This window comes from Globicephala melas, chromosome 15 (assembly GCF_963455315.2).
Source record: "Globicephala melas chromosome 15, mGloMel1.2, whole genome shotgun sequence".
NCBI classification, from domain to species: domain Eukaryota; kingdom Metazoa; phylum Chordata; class Mammalia; order Artiodactyla; family Delphinidae; genus Globicephala; species Globicephala melas.
The window spans coordinates 71,030,273-71,052,018 of NC_083328.1; the positions used below are offsets into that span (position 1 = coordinate 71,030,273).

Here is a 21,746-nt window from a genome sequence, read left to right on the forward strand (position 1 = left end):
ATCTCTGCTTCTGACATTTCAGAACTCTGCATTCCTGAGGGCCCAGCCTGCATACTTCCATCCAGGTCAGAGCTGCCGCTCCAGAAATGTTCCCAGCCATAGAAACAGAAATCCCTAGAGAAAGAGGCACTATAAAATATGGAATTCATCCCTCTCCCATTTTACAGATGAGGAAATTGAGGCCAAGAAAGGCTGAGGAACTTCCCCAAGAATGTATAGCGACAGAGCTGGGATTAAAGTGGAACTTCCCCAAGAATGTACAGCAACAGAACTGCGATTAAAGTTTGGGTCCCCCAATTCACTCATTCATGTATTCATTTGTGCAACAAATATATATATCTAGCATCTAACATGTGCCAGGTTCAGTGCCTTTTCCCTGGCATTCGATGTCTGTAAATAAACCCTCATGCCAATTTGGAAAGCCTATGTCCCATCGTGACCTCCTCCGACTCCCCAGCTGGCTTATCTTTGCCTCACCAGCTGCATCCTCAGCATAGCTCCTGCCCCAACCCCTTCACCCAGCAAATGAGGACCACTTCCTTGCCAGGAACCCCAGCTCACAGCGGTGTATGCAGAGACAGTCACGTGCGTGTGCTGAGAGCACACGTCCCACCCCTCCTTGGGGGGACCACATCAGTCCCTGCACGCAGAACCCCGCCAGCTCAGACTGAAGCCAAGTGTTAAACGGTTCGAGCCTCGCAGCTGTCCTGGGGATGCGGAAGGGGAAGCTCATCGTGACACCTGGGATCTCAGGGCCAGGAGCAGACCTCTGAACTCCTGCCCAGACTGAGGAATGTGTGGAAGAAGAGGCCATAGAGGGGCGACTGGGGGCTGGTTATTTACAGGACAGAGGAGCAGGCGGCAGCAGCGATTCTCCCATTAGCCCCTCCCAACATGCCCAGAGGCAGGGGCGGTGTGAGGGCTGCCAGTCTGGAAGAGATGGAGCCTCGCATTCTGGGGCAGGAACCCAGACTTGGGCGAGTCATGGCCATTGGCTGGACCCCCTCTCTGGACCTTCCTGATGGAGGTGACCTCGCTGAAGATGTGGAATGACTCAGTATTGCAAGGACAAAAATAAGGTTCAGCTGCACATAACAGAACACCTTCCAGGAGCGAATCAATGAACTAGAGAACAAAAGAAGAATATGGAAGAACAACAGGACCCAAAGCTGCTTCTGGGATGAAATTAATACGAGACAGAGTCCTGATAAGATTGATCATGACAAAAGAGATAAGATGCAAATAAATAAAGTAAAAATATAGAGTGAAAAAGGAGAATAATATTGACTTAACTTTAAAACTATTGTTGGGCTTCCCTGGTGGCGCAGTGGTTGAGAGTCCGCCTGCCGATGCAGGGGACAGGGGTTCGTGCTCCGGTCCGGGAAGATCCCACATGCCGCGGAGCGGCTGGGCCCGTGAGCCATGGCCGCTGAGCCTGCGCGTCCGGAGCCTGTGCTCTGCAACGGGAGAGGACACAACAGTGAGAGGCCCGCGTACCGCAAAAAAAAAAAAAAAAAAAAAGAGAAGTTCCTTACTTTGGTAGAGATATTAATACCAAAAACCTCCAGAAAGTAGGATTCCTAGTGGAGAAACTTCATGTGCATGAAAAGATCAGGAACGAGCCACGAATGCGCGTTATCACTGTTACTGCTCAAAACAAAGTGCCACGGTCAGGCTACAGCTAAAAGGAGAGAAAATCAGAGGCGTCGGAGTGGAAGAGAAGAGACAAAACTGTTCATTGTAGAGGGTGTGATCCTTTACCTTGAAAACCTAACCAAATAAGCTGACAACGTATCAGAACAAATAAGAGAGTTTGGCAAGTTTGCTAGATGCGTGATCGATAACAAAAATAAATAACACTTTCATACCAGCAATACTCAGAACAATGGTGGCTTAAACAAGGGGGCATAAACATGCATATATTATTGAGTTGGCCAAAAATTACAGAAGATGTTACGGAAAATCCCGAAGGAACTTTTTGGCCAAGCCAATATACGCATACACAGTAACATATATAATATTATTATTATGTTAATATTCTAATAGCATTCTTATATATAATATGTATGCTATTGTTTTAATCATGTGAATGGAATCTATAGGTGGAGTCCAGGGTGCGTATGGCACAGCTCTGATGTCATCAGAATCCAGGCTTTCTTTTCTTTTTTTTTTTTTTTGCGGTACGCGGGCCTCTCACTGTTGTGGCCTCTCCCGTTGCGGAGCACAGGCTCCGGACGCGCAGGCTCAGCGGCCATGGCTCACGGGCCCAGCCGCTCCGCGGCACGTGGGATCTTCCTGGACCAGGGCACGAACCCGCGTCCCCTGCATCGGCAGGCGGACTCTCAACCACTGCGCCACCGGGGAAGCCCCAGGCTTGCTTATTTCTCCTCTTCTTTTCTCTGCACATAAGGTCCATCTTCAAGATACCCTCATGGTCCAAGATGGCTGTCAAGCTTCACCATCACATCTGATGACTGATTAGAGCACGAGGAAGTGAGGAGTGGTGGTGTTGGGACAAAAGGGATGCCCTTCCCTTTCAGGAGGCTTCCCAGAATTTGCACCCAGCACTTCTGCTTGTATCTTATTGCTGGGACCTGGTCACATGGCCATGCCTAGCCGCAAAGCTGAGTGCACTGCCACCCCAAATACAATCCGGGTTCAATTATGAAGGAAGGAGGGGAGAAAGGATATTGAAATGGGCATCCCTCAGGCTCTGCCATAGATCTCAATTTCCAAAAAGGGGAAACAGAGGCCCAGAGAGATGAGGGCACTAACACACAGCCACGAAGCAAGTGTCAGAGCTGGGATTTTCAAGTGACTGATTCTTGATCTTCCCAGAGTACAGGGCTCCCCTCTCACGTGGGTATGTCCAGCCACGGGAGCACTGACCCTGCTCACTCCCAGCCCTGTTTGGGTCAGGGTCTGGTTTCGGTTTCTCTGTCCCCACTACCTAGTGTAAGAACAGTGAGGTCCCGGTGTTGGGCATTTATTCACATCCCTCCCCCCAGCCTCTACAGCTTCTTGCACAGGACTTGGTCTGTAGATGTGCAATGAACATGAAGCAGGAAGGCACGGAGGGAGCTGACAAGCTGTGAATGGCTGAAACTGGCTTTATCCTTGCAACTGCAGACATTTTTTCCTGCCTCCCATATGCTGTGCCCTGATCTAGATGTGTTTCCCAAGTTTCACTTTTCAGATGCATTTCCTAGACCCTAAAATGTTAGGCCTGGCCCAGGTATGAAAGAGCAAGGAGGCTGCCTTGAAACAGACAAACGAACAAAAAATGGAGAAACCGAAGGCCAGAGAAGCAATGTCATATGACATGTCATATGTCTCTCACTTGGATTCCTCTTCATGGACACACAGAGAAAGATCGGTTTCCCAGCCTCCCTTGCAGTCAAGTTTGGGGGTCATGTGACTAGTTCTGGCCAATAAAATATGAGAAGACATGAGTATCATCACTTCCAGTTTGAGGCAGTGAAGGGCCAGTGTGCCTTCGCCGCCCCTCTTCTCTAAGGTGACCTTGGAGACCACTGGTCTAGAAGGTGATTCACAACCGGTTATGTGCATACACATCACCTGGGGGTCTCATTAAAATGCAGATCCTGGTTCTGGGTGGGGGGTCTGAAATTCTTCACTTCAAACAAGCAACTAACTGGGGCTTCCCTGGTGGCGCAGTGGTTGAGAGTCCGTCTGCCGATGCAGGGGACACGGGTTCGTGCCCCGGTCCGGGAGGATCCCACAGGCCGCGGAGCGGCTGGGCCCGTGAGCCATGGCCGCTGAGTCTGCGCGTCCGGAGCCTGTGCTCCACAACGGGAGAGGCCACAACAGTGAGAGCCCCGCGTACCACAAAAAAACAAACAAGCAAGCAACTGAATTATGCTGATCCATCAGGGCCCACGTTTGAGTAGGGAAGGATGATTTGAGAGGATGCAGCTCAAAGATGGAGAAGACCTGCCTAGCTTCACTGGACCACTTGCAACCAAAAATAAACTTTTGTTGGGTTAAGTCACTGAGATTTGGGAGTTTATTTGTGACCTCAGCATAGCTTAATGTCCCCCAATTAATACACTGGGATAGGACATTGTCATTTAGCTAGTCAACCCATATTTATTGAGTTCCTACCATGATCTTATTTTGTGCCCTGGACGCCTCACTCCTAAGGAGGCGCTCACTCTCCAGGTCCTACAAGGGCAAGGTCAGCACCTGACGGTGAGAGCTCCTAAAACTTTGTTCCCTTAGCACCTCTGTTTCTGCATCCTAGTCCCAGGGCTGTAAGTCACTGAGGGAGCCAGGATTTGAAGTGGGAACGTTTTGGCTTACAAGCCTGAAATTTGCTTTCCGTAGTGCAAAGAGCCACAGTGCTCATTCTAGGGTCTTACGGGGGGCGGGGGGCCGCGCTATAGCAGCAGCCAAAAGACTCACGCGCTCCCTGGACTATCTCATCCCTCTAGTGCCAAACTTGTTAGTTTGAGGGCCTGAACCACAGTAACCAGTCAGCACAGTGGCGGCTCCTGCCGTGGACTTTCAATCCTTTGAACACGTACGGACAGTTCATCACTCACGCTCTCATCACCTGACGCCCTGCTGCCAACCTGCGGGCTTCCTGAACTGGCCAGGTCCCAGGGCCGCCCGCTGTCCACACTCACCCATCTTCAGTTATTTAGAGAGAACAAGTTCCAAGCAAAAACACATGCTCTGAATCCGAGGGGCCCCTCCCGGCAGGAGGCGACACTTCCACTGGCGTCTTGTTGCCTCTCTGGGCAGCACTGTCTTTCCTTCCCTCCCCTTGGAAAGCACACCCGGCCTCACCCCCTCACTGGTGGGGGAGGGACTCGTCCTCTGATACGATATCGCTGTGAGCAGTGTGCCTCTCTCCACCTCCTCCTCGCCTCCTAGCTTCTCTGGTCTTCCTTCTTGTCTTAGAGGAAGAAGTGGTTCAGAACTTCCTCCCACGAAAACTAATCAGTGGTAACAGAGGTCAGAATAGTGAGTACCTTGGGAGGCAGAGAGTATAGTCTTGGAAGAGGCATGAGGAACTTTCTGGAAATGTATCTTGACCTGGGTGGTGGTTACATGGGTGTGTACATATGTGAAGAGTTGTTGAGATGTACACTTAAGACTACTGCACTGTAAGCATTTCTGTTTATGTTACCCCTCAATTAAAAAAAATATATGCCACAGAGACCTCTCTGAGCAGTAGCAAAAATAAATAACCACAACATAGGTTTTGGAGTCATATGAACCTTCACTGAAAATCTGCCTCTGTTTTCTAGCTGTGTGACCTTAAGCAGTTATTTAACCTCCCTGAACTTCATTTCTTTTTCTTTCTTTTCTTTCTTTTCTTTCTTTCTTTCTTTCTTTTTCTTTCTTTCTTTCTTTCTTTCTTTCTTTCTTTCTTTCTTTCTTTCTTTCTTTCTTTCTTTCTTTCTTTCTTTCTTTCTTTCTTTCTTTCTTTCTTTCTTTCTTCCTTCCTTCCTTCCTTCCTTCCTTCCTTTCTTTTCTTCCTTCCTTCCTTCCTTTCTCTTTCTTTCTTTCTTTCTTTCTTTCTTTCTTTCTTTCTTTCTTTCTTTCTTTCTTTCTTTCTTCCTTCCTTCCTTCCTTCCTTCCTCTTTCTCTCTCTCTGTCTCTGTCTCTCTTTCTCTTTCTTTCTTTCTTTTTTAAAGGTATGGACTGTGAAGATTAGAGACACCACTTCTTATAAAATGTACTTAGCACAGGGCTAGCTCCCACTGGGTGCTCAATACACAATCACTTTCATTGTTATTAAAACCAGTGACCCTAGCAAGGATAGGATGGGGGAGTGGTTTTCCCTGGGGACAGACAATAAAAGGGGTACATTGTCCACAGAGAATTTAAGGATAAAATTGATGATAAAAAAAGTCTGCTTTTTGTTATCACTATGCACTGGCAAATCTAAATAATGTCAGTTGGAAAATGCTACATCCTGAAAAAATCTTTTATTGGTGTACATTCTAAACAATTGTTGTGGTGACTGCTGAATTTTAATACTATGTAGGTAAGCTTCAAATTAGCACATTTTAATTTCTTATCCTTTAATAAACCTCTTCTACATGGAAGTTAATCTGGAGAATTTCTAGGAATACAGTTACCGCGAGCACAGGTGGAGTCAGGAACACATGTTCACAAAGAGAATCAGCTCCTAACAGTTCGAAACCTTTCGTGCTTGCTCCAAGTACAGTTCCTGTCTCCAGCCCTGCGGTATTACACATTTCTGCATCTCACTAGTAGATTCAAAGAAACAATGACTGTAGAGTGATGGTGAAGATGAAGATATATGTAGTTCAAGTCTGTCATTCTAGGCGACTCCTTGGAATTTTGCTTTGTGTCTAAAATTTAGAAAAGTGAAACGGTGTGAACTGCAAAGGGTAACGTTTTTGCCTGGTAAGTGCAAATTCTAGTTCATACATGAAACATATGTGTTTCATCTCAATGATTACTGATCATACTTTGTTGTATGAAGGAGATGGGTGTTCCAAAATGATCCACTGTGTGTGTAAAATATCCTAGGCATGCCTCTGACTCAAGCAAAAGCATTAATAAAGAACACTGTATCTCCTTCTCCCCAAGTCTGTGGACGCACAACCCTCACCCTCAGTCACTTCCTCTAGCCATAAATGATCAAATCACACATTTTCATCTTCAGCCTCCATCTGCATCAGCTCCTTCTCCTGGAATTGCACCCAATACCAAATCACTCTTCTTCCTTGCCAAGTGCCCATTATGGACCTTTCTGCTGTCCAGCTCCATCGCTTTGAGATTTGGCGTACTGCGGGAGATGATGGGGGCCAAAGCCTTCTCCAGCCACCACGTGACACCACCTCTAGTATTAGCTTTGCCAAATTCTACAGTCAAAGGTCATGTCTTTATATCTCCCCCATCCCAGTGGCTGGGGCATTGTAGATGCCCCTCAAATGCTGGTGGTGTGAATATCATGTGTCTTACTTCCCCGTGTGTAGCACCGCGCCCCACCTCACTGTCAGCTCCAGACACACCAGGCATCTTTGTCTCCCAGAACAGGCACTGCTCTCATGCTCTCCCCCACCTCTAGGCATCTGTACATGCTGTTCCCTCTGTCTGGAATGTTCTGCCCTCTCTAACACCTTTTCGCCTTGGTTCCTCCTCCAGAGATCTGTCCCTTACCCTCGGTCTGAACAGGACCCCTCCTCGATATTCCCAGAAAGTCCACCTGCTCTCCCACTGTCCCTTCCCCCTCTGGGTTTGCCCCCTCTGCAGGAACTGGAGACGCAACAGTGGGGGCCTCAGAGTTGGTTGAATTCAGCAAAATGGATCTGGTTCTTCCAGATCACCTAGCAGGGCCCAGCAAGAACGGGCACACACTAGGTCCAGCCTGCACGGGCTCATCCACCACGGGCCACCTTCCAGAGCCCAACAAGCAGGCCATGGGGAGGCCCCTTGTCGCCAAAAGCAAACAGGCCTCCCAGGGAAGTTTTGCTCTGGGTCACACCCGCCTCTGGATGGCTGCCAATCTTCCTGCCAGAAACCGCAGGCCCGCCAAGGCCGCCCGGAGTCCAGGCCACGAGGCTTAGAAGGACTCGGGTCAGCTTTGCAAAGGGGGTGTCTGCTGAGCACTTCCTGGATCAACAGCCCCCCGTCCCTGGGGTCAGGCAGGGGGGCTGGGGCTGGGTTGCAGCTAGAGAGGCCCCTCTTGGGCTGGGAGGAGCTAGAGAGGCCCCTGCCAGCCTGTCACAGGCTCTTGGCACTGGCACTGGCTCTGGCTTTCACACACACACACACACACACACACACACACACACACACACACACACACACACACACAGGCAAGCACCCCCCAGGTGGCCTCCACAGTCTCACCTTCAGGTAAATGGGCTCATCAGTGGGAAGATGAGAATGGGAGAGAAACAAGGGCTACAAAGGCCAGCATGTGTGTGTGCGTGTGTGTGTGTGTGCATGCCTGGGAGTGACCTCACAGCTGCTGGAACATAAAGACTTACAGGTCCTGCCTCCCAGACTCAAAGCTGGCTCCGTGGGGACACAGTGACATGAGAGGCACACCACAGACCCACCTCCTGGCCTTCTCCCTCCTCTGCCTCTTCTCCAAGGTAAGGGGGCCCCAGGCCCCAAAATGTACTGCTGGCTTCCTTGGTGTGGTGGGGAAGGTGTTAAATCACAGCCAGGGACCCCCTGGGAGAATTCCTGCAGGCCTCCTGTGTGGGGCTCAGCTCAGCTTCCCTCCCTGATGCCCAGACAGCTGCCCCTGGCCAGCTCTGCTGTGTGACCCCAGGCAAATCTCTTTCCCTCTCTGAGCCTCAGCTGCTTCCTCAGTTGAATGGGTATAATGTTCATGGGGCCTCTGTGAAGATCGTTTATCATAGTTCATCTACAGTGCTTAGCACAGGACCCGGAACATGGCAAATGTTTAAGAGAGGACTTTTATGATGATTACCAATCCCCATAGCTCCTCTACAGACAGAAGTGGGTCTCCTCATTATAATGGGGAGACTCAAGACGTGGACTGCTTTGCCTGTGAGCCAGGATTTGAATGGATGCTGGTGCATAGCTGATTGGAATGTTCACACCACAGGGGCATTAATGCTGCTGGGCCCTCAGGCAGTGAGTGGCCTGCTGACCCTAGCTGGAGGGGGATAGGGAGACAGCTCCATGGAATAATGACCTTCTCTCCTGCATATTTTCAAAGGGCTTGTGGAACATCCACCTTGCCTACCATGACCACTAACCCCATAAGGAATTATTATCCCCTGTTTTCAGTCAAGCGAGTCTCCGAGAGGGTAGGCAACTTGCTCAAAACCACACAGCATCAGAGCAATAGAGGAGGTAGAACCCAGAATAGGCCTGGCTGTGAGGCAGGGGGGACTGCAGTCTGTGTCTCTCCACCCCCAACCTGGACCAAGGCCACGGTTGCTGAGCCTGCCATCACCTTAGCAAATGTCAGGCTCCTGGCGTCATGGGTATCGGCCCCCCACAAGCCACGACCTCACTGTATTTTCACGCTCCTTTGAGGATCACAGGCAGGAACTTTTCTCTATCCTGGGTCCAAGCAGTGGTTGGGGGAAGGCTGAGAACCCTACTGGCATCCTAATCCTGCTGTTTGCTCTTCCAAAGGGGGTGTGCAGGACATGATTCCAGGGAGGGTAGCGTGGGTAGCCAGAGCAGGGGACTTGGGGTTCTGGGCTTAGGATTAAAGGAAAGACCAAAATGAAGCTGTCCTAGACTCACCGTTCACCTCCCCCAGCCTTCCATTCTTCCCAGGCTCCAGGGAGCCAGGCAGCATCCCACACAGAACACAGGAACTTAGTCATCACACACATGAAAGCCGCAACAATCCGCAGAGAGAGAATTCCAAGCCTTGCAGGCAGGGCTCAGGCCTGCGGACAGGGGCAGGCGGTAGAGACCTGGAAACAAGCCAAGTCACGTTGACCTAGAGCTGGCGGTGACCTCATTAAATCCTTGTCACGACTCCAGGACAGGTGGTCTCCACCCCATTTTACTGAGGAGGGAACAGCTCCCTCCCCACGGAACAGTTCAGTGAAGTGTCCAAGGTCACACAGCAAGTCAGTGGTAGAACTTGGAGTTCACCTCTTGCCCAGATGATTCCCTGTCCAGGGCTCTTGCCTCCCGGGGACCACAGCAAGGGTCTGGGGAAACCAAGTGTGTGATGGGGCAACTTGAACGTTGGGATGGGGTGGTTAGAAAGGGCACGGAGATAGAGGGATACCAGAGAGGACCTATCTCTTCTTGGCTATGCTGAAACACCCTCCCTGATATCTCTCTTGAACAGATGGGTAAATTGAGGCAGAGGCTACGTGGCATCAGAGCCACTAGGGGACAAGAGGTAGGTGGGGCAGTTAAGAGACTGGGCCTTGGATTCACATGAACCTGGATTCTGATCCTGGCTCTACCGCTTACTGGTGATACCACTACACTGCTTTAAGCTTCAGTTTGCTCGTCTTTAAAATGGGCATAATGCTTAACTTCCCTGGCAGTCCAGTGGTCAGGACTCCATGCTTCCACTGCAGGGGGCCCAGGTTCGATCCGTGGTCGGGGGACTAAGATGCTGCATGCCTCACAGTGCAGCCAAAAAAAGAAAGAATTAAAATGGGCATAATGCTGGTACCTCACACTGGAGGGTTAAATTAGCACATTAAATGCTCGGCATTCGGTGTGCCCATGGCAAGTGTCAGCCATAATCATCGGGATTATCAGTGGCCCCTCCTGGGCACGTCAGGACCTGCAGATCCGGCCCCTGTCAAGCTCTCCCCGTAGAGAGAGCCCAAAGTGAGACCCCAGGTGCAAAGCAGAAGGCTTATCTCCTGGCATCCCCGCTTTCAGGAGGGAGGGACCCAAGAGTCAGTTCTGGTCAAAGGCCCCCCACTTCCCACCAACCAAGAGAGCTCAACCTCTGGTTTGGAAGGGATGCCCGAAGTCCAGCTGATTTTTTCCTCAGCTCAATTCCACGTGAATCACCTCTGAATTTATTAAGGTGCAGATTTAGATTCATAAAGAAGGGCACTAGATGCTGCATTTCTAACAAGCTTCCAGGTGATGGAGCTGCTGCTGGTCTAGACCACGCTCTGAGGGGTGAGGCTAGACCATCTTCTCTAGAATCTGGTTATCACTTGGTCTCCTGCTTGAAATGCCTGTGGAAGTGGAAACTCGCTCTTCGTGAGGTTCCAGGCACAGAGCTGTACACTTGCATCTATTATTACCAGTGCCATCTTAGATGGAGGCCCTGTGAGTGCCCCCTGGTCTGCGACCTCCACCGGAGGCTGGTCTGCCAATTTGGGGCAGCCCCTAGTGGCCAGCCTGGGAACTGCAGAGGTTTGCAGGATAGGGAGTCCTAGGGGTGGGAAAGGTGAGGATTAGGGCAAAGGGGTCATTGCCTGCTTTGGGGCCACACAGGACATAGGAGGTCATTCATTTCATCTTCCTAAACTGCAAGTCTTCCATCTTCTGCATAAAACCCTCCAGTCCTCCAAGGATCCATAGATGGGGCCACTGGTAACATCTTGAATTACGCATGGTCCTTGGTCCCTACCTTCCAATGGACATATGGGGAGCCCAGGGCATCCGGTTTCTGGTTTGGTTATTTCACTGTCCTGAGTGAGGAGGGGCAGTCAGGACACCTGGATTGATACCTTCAGCCTGCCCCTGGGGGTGGGTTCCTAAGGCTTTTCCCTATGACAGGAAATGTCTATCCCAAATCTGGGTTCCTGGATCCCCAATGAGGAAGCAGCCTCCCAGCCCTGCAGCTAACCCACTAGGTTAGCTTCCTCTATCTGGAGCTCAGTTCCCCCATCTTTACATGGCAGGGGGAGGGATTTAGACTGGAGCAGAGGTGCCAGTAACCTAGCTGGGCATCAGAAGCCCCTGTTAGGAACAGATTTGAGGGCTCAGCCTCTGGAAGTTCTGATTTGGTAAGTCCCAGAGGAGGCCTCGGGGTCGGTATTTTACCAGGTTTCCTGGATGACTGGATGCTCATCCAGAAACATATTCTAGATTGTTCCAAAGATCAAAAAACACCCATGATACTGTTTGATTTATTCAGCCCTCAAGATAAATACCCACTGTCCACCTGCTAAAAAGTGAACAGCACCCTGTCATTTTAATCCTTCCTTTTGTTGCTTTTACCCTCCTGTAAGCTCCTAGAAGGCAGACCCTAAGCCCTTTATCGTAATTCACAAGAAAGATCATTATAGCCAGATGCATGCAGTGTCTACTGCACGCCAGGCCATGCGCTAAAGGTTTAATATGCATCATTTCATGTACTCCTCAAAACAATACTCCGAGTTAAACATTATTGCCCCCTTTTCACAGATGAGGAAATTGAAGCTCAGAGAGCATAAGTAACTTCCCCAAGATTGCTCAGCTAATAAGGGGCAGAGTTAGTTCCGGAACTCTAGTCCAGAGCCCTTGCTCATGACCACAGTGCCATGCTGTCTCTTAGGGAGTGCCGTGGGGCTGCCGGGGTCCAAGGCCAGGCCTATGTGACTCCAGGGCCAAGGTGTGAACCCTACACTGGCAGAGAAGGAGTCAGTTGTGAGGGGCTCACTATCCACCTTGAACGACCATGGCTGAGTGAGGTCTCTGTCTCTGCAGGTGTGTGCCCAGCTGTGCCCAACACCGTGTACCTGTCCCTGGCCCCCACCCCGATGCCCACAGGGGGTGCCCCTGGTGTTGGACGGTTGCAACTGCTGCCGGGTATGTGCACGGCGGCTGGGGGAGCCCTGCGACCATCTCCACGTCTGCGACCCCAGCCAGGGGCTGGTCTGCCAGCTCGGGGCGGGCCCTGGCGGCCGGGGGTCCGTGTGCCTCTGTAAGCAGGTTTGCGGGACTGATGGAGGGGGTGTTTGGGGGGGAAGTCAAGGCCTTGAGGTCCTGAGTCCAAGAGAAGCCCTTCTCTCACCCAGCCAAACCTGGTGACACAGGGTTCCCTAAGCTCACTCCCCTCTTCTTTTCTTTTGTCTTTGCTCAGATCATGGCCACCACCCAAACAACCTACCCTCCTTCTTCCTGTCTGTCCAGATCATAGCCGACTTTCAAAGCCAAGCTCAAACACCTCCTCCCCTGAGCAGCCCTCCCAGATTTCTCAAACCAGAAGTCATCATCCCTTCCCAGGACCCTCACAACACTCTTGGGAAAAATGAAAGGGCAACTCCCTATTTAGGGCATAACCTGTGTCAGGCACTGTGCTAAGCATTTACCTCCTAAATCACATAATCCTCACAATAATCCTATGAGGTAAGTACTTTCAGACCCATTTTATAGATGAGGAAACTGAGGCTCAGCGATACTAATGGACATGCTTAATGTTACACAGCTGGCGACTGAGTCAAGCAGGCTCTAAAGCAACATTCCGTTCTGTCCTCTTCTGGGATTGGGAGCCCTTGGACAGTCTGAATCCCGAGTTTGCTATTTGCTGGCGACCTTGGGCATGTTACATCTTCTACTACCCTAGGCCTTGCGCCTTCTGGGGATTTAAATCAGGGGTTCTCAGCTTTGCTCTAGGACTGGATAATTCTCTGTGTGGGGCTGCTCTTCTGTGCAGGACTTTTAGCAGCATCCCTGGTCTCTGCCCACGAGACGCCAGGGAGCAAAGTCATCCCCAGTCGAGAACCACTGCTTTAGAGAACTATCAAGAGGTGAGGACTGTTCTGTTCCCTTTTTTTCTTTTTAAATAATAAGAATTGTAGAGCAATTTACCACTCTCATCTACATGGCTGTAACACTTAAAAAAGAAAAAAGAATGAGAGATAGAGAAAGAGAGGAAGAAAAGCCCATGAATCATTGACAATAAGTCTATCTACAGGAAAAGCCTTGTTAAAAAACAAAAATTATAGACATAAAGTTATCAACAGTAAATCCCTGTAAAATACTTTTTTTGATAAGGGGCGTATACTAATGAGAAAGGGGCGATGTGTTTTATAAACTTACAGATGATTGCTAATAAAAATGTATCTAAAGAAAAAATCAGACAAGTAACACTTAGCTTACAAGGCTGTTATCCAGCTAAGCCATGACACATGGAAAGCACTTGGCAGAATTTATTTATTGAGCACCTGCCTAGCATTTACCATGTGCCAGGCACCAAGAGTTTCACAAATATCACCTCATTTCATCTCTCAACAACCATATGAGGTAGGTCCTAATGTCATCCCCATTCTGTAAATGGAAAAAAAGAGGCACAGAGAGGCTAAGTAACTTGCCCAAGGTCACACATCTCAGAAGTGACTGAGCTGGGATTTGAATTCAGGGAGCTGGCTCCACAATCTTCGTTTCTATCACTCTACCGCCTGACGCTCAGTATATGCTTAGTACATAGTGGCTGTTACTGTCACTAACTTTATTAAGGAGCTTTTTGTATTCCACCTTGATTCAAATTTCAAATACCTGGAGGCCAAGAATTTACCTGGTCCTTGCTCCTTCCTGCCACTTCCAGCCCTGGTCAGGCGACACAGTGGTACTCATGAATGTTTAACGACTGGAACCAAATTTGGAGGCTGGGAGCTAGTGAAGCCACGGAGGAGCCAGAGCCAGCTAAGACCTCACAGAGGCTGAGTCTAGATCTTGGCTCTGGAGGGAACATGCTTCCCCAAATCTCTCCTCTCACAAACTAGTTGGACAGCTCTTCACTGAGGACCAGCTCCGAGCTGCGTGTGTGTCCAGCACGAGCTCCCGATCTCCCTGGCATTAAACGCGCATCTTCCGCAGCTCAGCCAAGTGCGTCTCCATCACTCCCATGGCTCGGCCTCAAACTTAGGAGTCATTCTTGACTTCTCTCTTTTTTTTCACATCCCACTCACTACCCACCAGCAAATTCTTTACAATATTTCAAGAATCCAACATTTCTCAGTCCCTCAACTGCTACCACCGGGTCTGAGCCCCCTCATCACTCATCTGGATCTTGCAGAAGCCCCGTAACTGTCTCCCTGCTTCTGTCCTTGGCCCCTAGTCTGTTCTCAACACAGCAGCCGGAGGGCTCCTTTAAATACATAAATCAGGTCACAGATCACTTCCCTCCTCTGCGTAAAAGCCTCCAATAGCTTCTCATCTTCTCAGAGTAAGAGCCAAAGCCCCCTCAGTGGGCGACAAGACCCTGCAGAATCCTGCTCCTGTTTTCTCTACAACCACATCTAACTCCCTCTCTCCCTCCTGCTCTCTGCTCCAGCCACAACGGCCTCCCCGCTGCTCTTTAAATACTGAGGTGAGGCACGCTCCCACCTCAGGGCCTTTGCACTGGCTTTTCCTGCTACCAGCACTTTTCCCCCCAGATATCTGCATGGCGAGTTCCCTCACCTCCTTCACATCTTTACCCAAATATTGCCTTTTCAGTGAGGCCTTTCCTGATCACCACATTTAAAAACTACAACCCTGCCCTCCTTTATTTTTCTAGCACTAATCACCATCTGACATCACAAACACCACCTTGCTTCTTGTGCTTATTTCCACTGGAGTGAAAGCTCCAGGGAGGGCAGGATTTGGGCTGGTCTCAGTCACTGCTGTATCACAAGATACCTAGAACAATGTGTGGCACGTAGTAGGCACTCAATAAATAACTGTTGAATGTATGAATAATAACAACAGTTCTGGTGGGGCTAGCAGTAACAGGCACTGTTTATGGAGCATGTACTGTGAACACATCCTTTATACACATGATTTCATTTTAACCTTAATAATGAGGGAGGTCCTATTATTATCCCTATTTTGCAGATGAGGGAACTGGGGCTCAGAGAGGTTAAGTCACCTGCCTAAGGTCACACAGTGTGCAAGTGGCTGCAGGTAAAACAAACAAACAAAAACCAAAAAGACCCTGTTGTTCCTTCTCCTGCAAGGGACTCTCAGAGGGAAAGAAGGATGCAGAAATTACCAGATGACAAGGTTGTGCCCTGAAGTTATTTGGGGGAAGTTTCTGGACAAGGGGGCCGTTGGAGAGGGCCCAGAAGGAGAAGTAGGGTTTTGGCAGCAGTATGTGTGTATGGGTGGGGGGATCTCAAATCCAGTACATTTGAAGGTGCCTGATGGTGTCGGGGACCACGCACATGGATTCACACAGATCCCGGGGTGGAGAGTGGCTGCCTGGGGATCATTACCTACCTCCCAATTAGCTCTGAGCTGAAGGACCCAGGAGAGGTGCCAGGAAATCTTACTAAAATTATCGCTCCCTCCAGCTGACTTTCCTAAATAATCCCTCTGTTTACCAGGTCATCCCAGCGACCAGGAGGCCCCAGGGCTGCAGCCCCAGGAGTCTGGCTGGGAGACCCAGGCTGGGGGTTATGGATTAAGGTGCAGCTACCCCTCTGGTTTCTTGGAAACCAGTGGCCACATGGTCCAGGCCAAAAGGTCAGGGATTTGGAACCAAAGAGCTGTGGCCTGGAAGGAGCAAGGAGATGGGGGTGACACTGGCCCTGTCCTGCCCAGAGGAATAGCATCACCTATTCCCATTTAGTGAGCATCTACTAGGTCCCAGGCTTGGGGCAAAATGCTTTAAGTGCACTAGCTCATTTGATCCTCCAGTGGCTTTGTGAGCAGGGTACTGAGGCTCAAAGAGGTGAAGTAACTTGTCCCAGGTCCCACAGCTAGCAAGCAGGGAACTGGGATTTGAACCCAGGTCTGTGTGGTTCCAAAATTCCTGCATGTGTATGGATCTATTTGAGGTTTTTCTCAGAAGACCTGGGAAAACCAGCTTCCCATGAGTCCTTTCCCCCATACCCAGGTGCAGTGCCACCCACATCTCCAGGAAACCCTCCGAATTGTCCCTTTCTCTGCACTTCCTGAGCAGCTCACATACACCTCTCCAGGGCTCTTACTTTATTCTGTCTTGGAGATGGCGACATTCACACCTGTCCCCCACACTGGCCCTTGAATCCCTCTTAGTAAGGACTGGGTCTTAGTCCTGTCTAGGAACACAGTGGTTGGCACACAGGAGGGGCACGATATATATCTCTCAAATGATAAGGAGTCAGAACTATTTTATCATCGTCTCTCAAGTGCTGAGTCTTGTGCCAGGCATTCATTCGAAGGGCATTTCCTGCGGTTCTGTGATGCCAGAACGAACCCTCTTGGCCCCAGCCCTTAAGGGGTTCATGTCCAATGGAGGAAGAGGCCATAATACACATATTTGAGGGCTTCATCCAAAGAGTGTTTCTTAAATAGCTACTCTATGCCTAGCCGTGTGCTAGATGCCGTGTACACTTTATCTCATCTCACTGAAAGTACGAATTACTGTTATCATTGCTATTAAGGCGACTCAGAGAAGTTAAGTCACTTACGCAAAGTCACACAGCCAGCAAGTTGAGCCCTGACCTGACAGTGATGACTATAATACAGCAGATGGGCAAGGAAAGTTTGTGGCATGAAATCTCAGTGTGTATATAATAGTGGTAATATTTTATATATTTAAAAAACAGATTATTATTAATATATAATAATTATTCTAATAATAGCAACAGAGCAGCGAGGATCTATTGAAGGTCTCTTTCATGTTGTATTCATTCCAAATATCATTTCATTTAGTCTATACCACACCCTGTGAAATAAGTACCATTATAACCCATTTTGCAGATGAGGAAACTAAAAGAAGTAACATCACTTGGGCAAGGTCCATAGCTAATAAAAGAGCTGAAACCAGGCCAGTCTTCCCACAAAGCCTGTTCCAGGATGCAGCATGCTGTCTTCCTGCGGGCGACAGGGCAGTATGGCAATGGGGCGGGGGTGCATATCTCAGGGCTGGAGCCCCCTGCGGCGCTCAGATTCTGTAAGGGCACTGCATCCCCAGTGGGATCCAGACCAGCTCTGCAGAGAGGACCCTGTGGAGGATGTGGCCAGTGCAGCCCTCCCAGGGAAAAGTTGGGAGGTCACCGATGGAGATCCGGTTTCTCCTCTGCAGGGGGAGAAGATGAGGGCAGCTGTGAGGTGAACGGCCGCCTCTACCGGGATGGGGAGACCTTCCAGCCCCACTGCAGGATCCGCTGCCGCTGTGAGGACGGCGGCTTCACCTGTGTGCCCCTGTGCAGCGAGGACGTGCGGCTGCCCACCTGGGACTGTCCCTACCCCAAGAAGGTGGAGGTCCCAGGAAAATGCTGCCCTGAGTGGGTGTGCGACCAGGGAAGGGGGCTGGGGGTCCAGCCCCTCCCAGCCCATGGTGAGTACAGGACTGGTCCAGGGCCGCCTGGAGGTGTGTGTGTGTGGGGAAGGGTGGGGAGGGCTGGCGGGGGGAATGGGCAGGGCCTCTTAGGTGCCAGAACACCTGGACACATCAAAGCCAAGGTTATACTGACAAAATCTGGGAGGGGACAGTGGCTACGGGGACTTGTAGCAAAGTGGAGTGGAGGGTCACAAGACCTCTTTAAAACTGGCAAAACAGGAGGCGGTGGTGCAAATATATAAGTTTAAATCATACACAATTAAAAATAAAAATTGGTGGCAGAGGGGGGAGGGGAAAGGAGGGTTAGAACACTTGAAACAAATTCTCACATTTCATAGCAGAGGTATAACATAGACCTATATTATTATAATATATATATTATTATACTCATAATATATTGATACATATTAATAACATTTATATAATACAATTTAAATATTATATAATATTACTACTACATTATTATCGGGGTTTATCAAAAGAGGAACTCAAAACCGAGCGAAGCAAGGTGGTTGCCTCTGGGATGTGGGCCTAGGGGTAGGCAGGAAAGACAGTGACCTCATGCTATAAACTCTTCAGTTATAGGATTATGTTATTGCTATGTTACTGGGTTTTTTAAAAATTATTATTATTATATGAATTTAATTTTTGAAGGCAACCGAAAGGAGGGCATTGGTTCCATAAAGATGACGCCACACAAGAGGCGCTAGAGCGTGGTGGGGGACGCATGGAGTCTGCCTGTGTTCTAAGCCCAGTTCCGCTACTTCCTAGCTGAGTGAGAAGTTGCTTAACTTCTCCGTGTCTCAGTTCCTCCAATGGTAAAGTGAGAATGAGAGCACCCACCTCATAGAGCTGTTGTGAGGCCTAGATGAGTAAATACAAGCTAAGCAGTTATGACGTGCCTGGCACACAGCACTCCATGTGTGCTGTTATTATCCCTACAATGGAATATGATACATGTGTTTAAATACATAGGAGAATGCCAGGGAGTTAGCCTGATGTATAAAAAGCAGGATATGACACCGTATACGCAATTTGATCTCCGCCGCGTGTATGCATGTGTGTGCGTCTATAGCTATACGAACACATATACGTCGTACGATACTGCACACATGTATATAACAGGGAATTTTTTGTTGTGAGGGGATGTCCCGTGCGGTGTAGGATGTGTAGCAGCATCTCTGCTGGATTCCAGGAGTCCCCACCCTTACTTGTGACAAAAATGTCTCCAAAGGTTACCAAATATCTTCCAGGGGGCAAAACTGTCCCCATTTAAGAGCCACTGGTTATAAAGGACCAGCAGGAAGGATACTAAAATATTACAGCACAGAATAAGACTGGAGGAGGAGGGAAAAGCTAGACCATGGGAGCCACCACCTTGATCCAGACACGGCCTCACCGTCACCGGCATCCTTACCTCCAGGTCATGGTACCACACCACACACACGGGCCCCAACCTCCTTCCTGTAAGATGCTACTTATCACAGAACTTGTGGAGGATACAGCAGTGAGAAACTCACCATTTACTGGGAGGCATCATGGCCAATGCCATCATAGTTGCCTAATAAGCAATATTTATGAAGTGCTTACAAATACCAGGCCCTGTGTTAAGCACTTCACCTCCACTATTTCATCCAATCCTACCCATCAACTATTAGGAAATTTACATAGGAAGAAACTGAGGTCCAGGGAGGTTAAGCAACGTGACCAAGATTGCATCGCAAGCCAGTGGGTAGATTTGTCTGCCTAACCTTGCCGTGCTGACCCCTCTTTCTCTCCCCCAGGACCCCAGTTTTCTGGTCTTGTCGCTCCCCCAGCCCCTGCCGTCTCCTGCCCAGAATGGAGCACGGCCTGGGGCCCCTGCTCAACCACCTGTGGGCTGGGCGTGGCCACCCGGGTGTCCAACCAGAATCGCTTCTGCCGCCTGGAGACCCAGCGTCGCCTCTGCCTACTCGGGCCCTGTCCACCCACCAGGGGCCGCAGACCACGGAACAGTGCCTTTTAGAGCCAGACTGAGGATGGACACTCGGTGTCACCCGCCTGCCAAGCAAGCAACCTGGGCTGCAGGCAACAGTCCAGCTTGGGTCCACCATCCGGGCCCCGGAGGACGAGAGTGTTCCCAAGCCAGCTGGTCCACCTGGACCCTGAGATGCAGCGGGATGCATGCCCTAGTCCCCCTTTCTCTAACTCACAGCCTGGGAGAATGGCCAGGTTTCTTCTGGTCCATTCACAGCCTTTACAATGATGCGCACGGGCTAGCTTTCCAGAGATGGGGCCACCATCTCTCCCTTAATCATTAGACTGAGGCAGGTGCTGGGCTGGATGGGCTATTTTTCTGGGGGTATGCTAAAGAGGGCACAGATGTTCTGAATCTCCTGCTTCCCTTCCTGGAGCGATGTAAGAATATCCCTGAATATGTGCCTATGTGTCAAGCCTGTGCTGTCTGAGAAAGCCCTCCCCCCCCCCAACCATGGGCAGAATTCAGGGGCTGAATTCTTTGTAAAAATCACAAGGTGAAATCACTCTGTCTTGAAGAAAGTCAGAAAACAGGCCTTAACTTGACCCCTTAAACCCAACTTGTATTAGTAAGAATTAACCGTTTTTGAGACTCTGCAATGCACCAGGCCAAGCCAGACATTTCATACGGGTCGGTGCTTGGAAACATTTTTGACTAGAGAGAAGCAGGGGATGATGAAGAGTACCTTCCAGAGACTGGGGAACACGGCCTGAAATAAACCAACCCATGTGAAGTTCCGTTTGACGTCTCATGTTTTATTGTTTAAAGACAAAAAAATCCCTGCATATAAATTTTATATCCTCTTTGGTGGTCTACCTGTGTTTGTTTAAAAATAAAAACTGTGTTTTCATCAGGATCCAACCAGGAAATTAGAAAACACTCTTGGTATTTTCCAGGATTTCTTCTTATTTAAACTAATTTGATTGAGGGATGAGGCACACCCAGTTAAATGCACAGGTCTTTTATTTTTATCTTTGGCCGTGTTGGGTCTTCGTTGCTGTGTGCTGGCTTTCTCTAGTTGCGGCGAGCGGGGGCTACTCTTTGTCACGGTGCGCGAGCTTCTCATTGCGGTGGCTTCTCTTGTTGCGGAGCAAGGGCTCTAGGCGTGCAGTCTTCAGTAGTTGTGGCAGGCGGGCTCAGTAGTTGTGGCTCACGGGCTCTAGAGTGCAGGCTCAGTAGTTGTGGCACATGGGCTTAGTTGCTCCGCAGCAAGTGGAATCTTCCAGGACCAGGAATCGAAGCCATGTCCCCTGCATTGGCAGGCAGATTCTTAACCACTGCGCCATCAGGGCACAGGTCTTAATGGTTTCATAAGTCTTTACAAATGCACACACCAACACCTCAGTCAAGGTGTAAAACATTTCCATCATCAAAGGAAGTTTTCTCGGGCTGGATCATCCTCTCCGCCCTCAAAGGTGATGTAGCTTATTCTTGAACTTCATGTAAATAGAGTCATACAGTAAGTATTCTTTACTGAATGACTTCTTTCCCTCAGTACCAACTCTCGGGGTGGAGAGGCAGAGGGAGGGCAGAGCCCAGAAGCTGGGACCAGAAGATGAAAGATGGAATCACAGCAGGGCTGTCTGCTGGGAGCAGGGGCCACCACGGAGATGCAGCCGTGTGCCTGACAAAAGGCAGATGGAGATGGGGAGACAGATCCTGGCTTCTGCTCTCTCCCACCCCCCAGTTCCCAGAAGTGCCTCCCATCGGTCAAACCTACTGGGAAGACCTGGGAGGCCAGGAATGCAGTGCTCTAAGGTACAAAACAGAGCCAGGAAGGGCGATTCCCAGCACACAGGTGGTAAATGACCTGCTCTTCAGTACGGTGGCCTCCAGTACTTCGGTCAGGTACCACCTCCTCCGGGTACCCCAATTTGAGAATCACAGGCAGCACTGCAGCCATTTAATCTTCACAAAATAGAACTAACTCTAGTTCACAGATGAGGAAGCCTAGATCTGGAAATGTGATCTGTCCAAAAGCTGGTTTGCAGTTGGGGTGGGATTTTAGTCCAAGCCAGGTTTAGCTGACTCTCCAGGCTGGGTCTGTGGTCTCTCGCAGGCTGA

The 21,746-nt window shown here is 49.7% G+C and overlaps 2 protein-coding genes across 5 annotated transcripts in view; one reads left to right on the plus strand and one right to left on the minus strand.

Annotated features, from left to right (window-relative positions):
- Positions 1-21,746, minus strand: part of ADA (adenosine deaminase) — a 108,438-nt gene that overhangs the window by 76,665 nt on the left and 10,027 nt on the right. Inside the window, exon 1 of one of the 4 annotated variants that reach the window (XR_009558934.2) lies at positions 1,294-1,435. The exons of the other annotated variants lie outside the window; for them this stretch is intronic. The gene's annotated coding sequence lies outside the window, so the exon portion shown is untranslated. Of the gene's footprint in view, positions 1-1,293; positions 1,436-21,746 lie in introns of those variants that run through there. 4 annotated transcript variants of the gene reach the window in all.
- On the plus strand, positions 7,569-19,798 carry CCN5 (cellular communication network factor 5). The gene is made up of 5 exons (XM_030843524.3): positions 7,569-7,863; positions 7,992-8,105; positions 12,121-12,337; positions 17,408-17,662; positions 19,450-19,798. Exons 2-5 carry the CDS (start codon positions 8,046-8,048, stop codon positions 19,668-19,670), a joined length of 753 nt encoding a protein of 250 aa, XP_030699384.1. The 5' UTR covers positions 7,569-7,863; positions 7,992-8,045; the 3' UTR covers positions 19,671-19,798.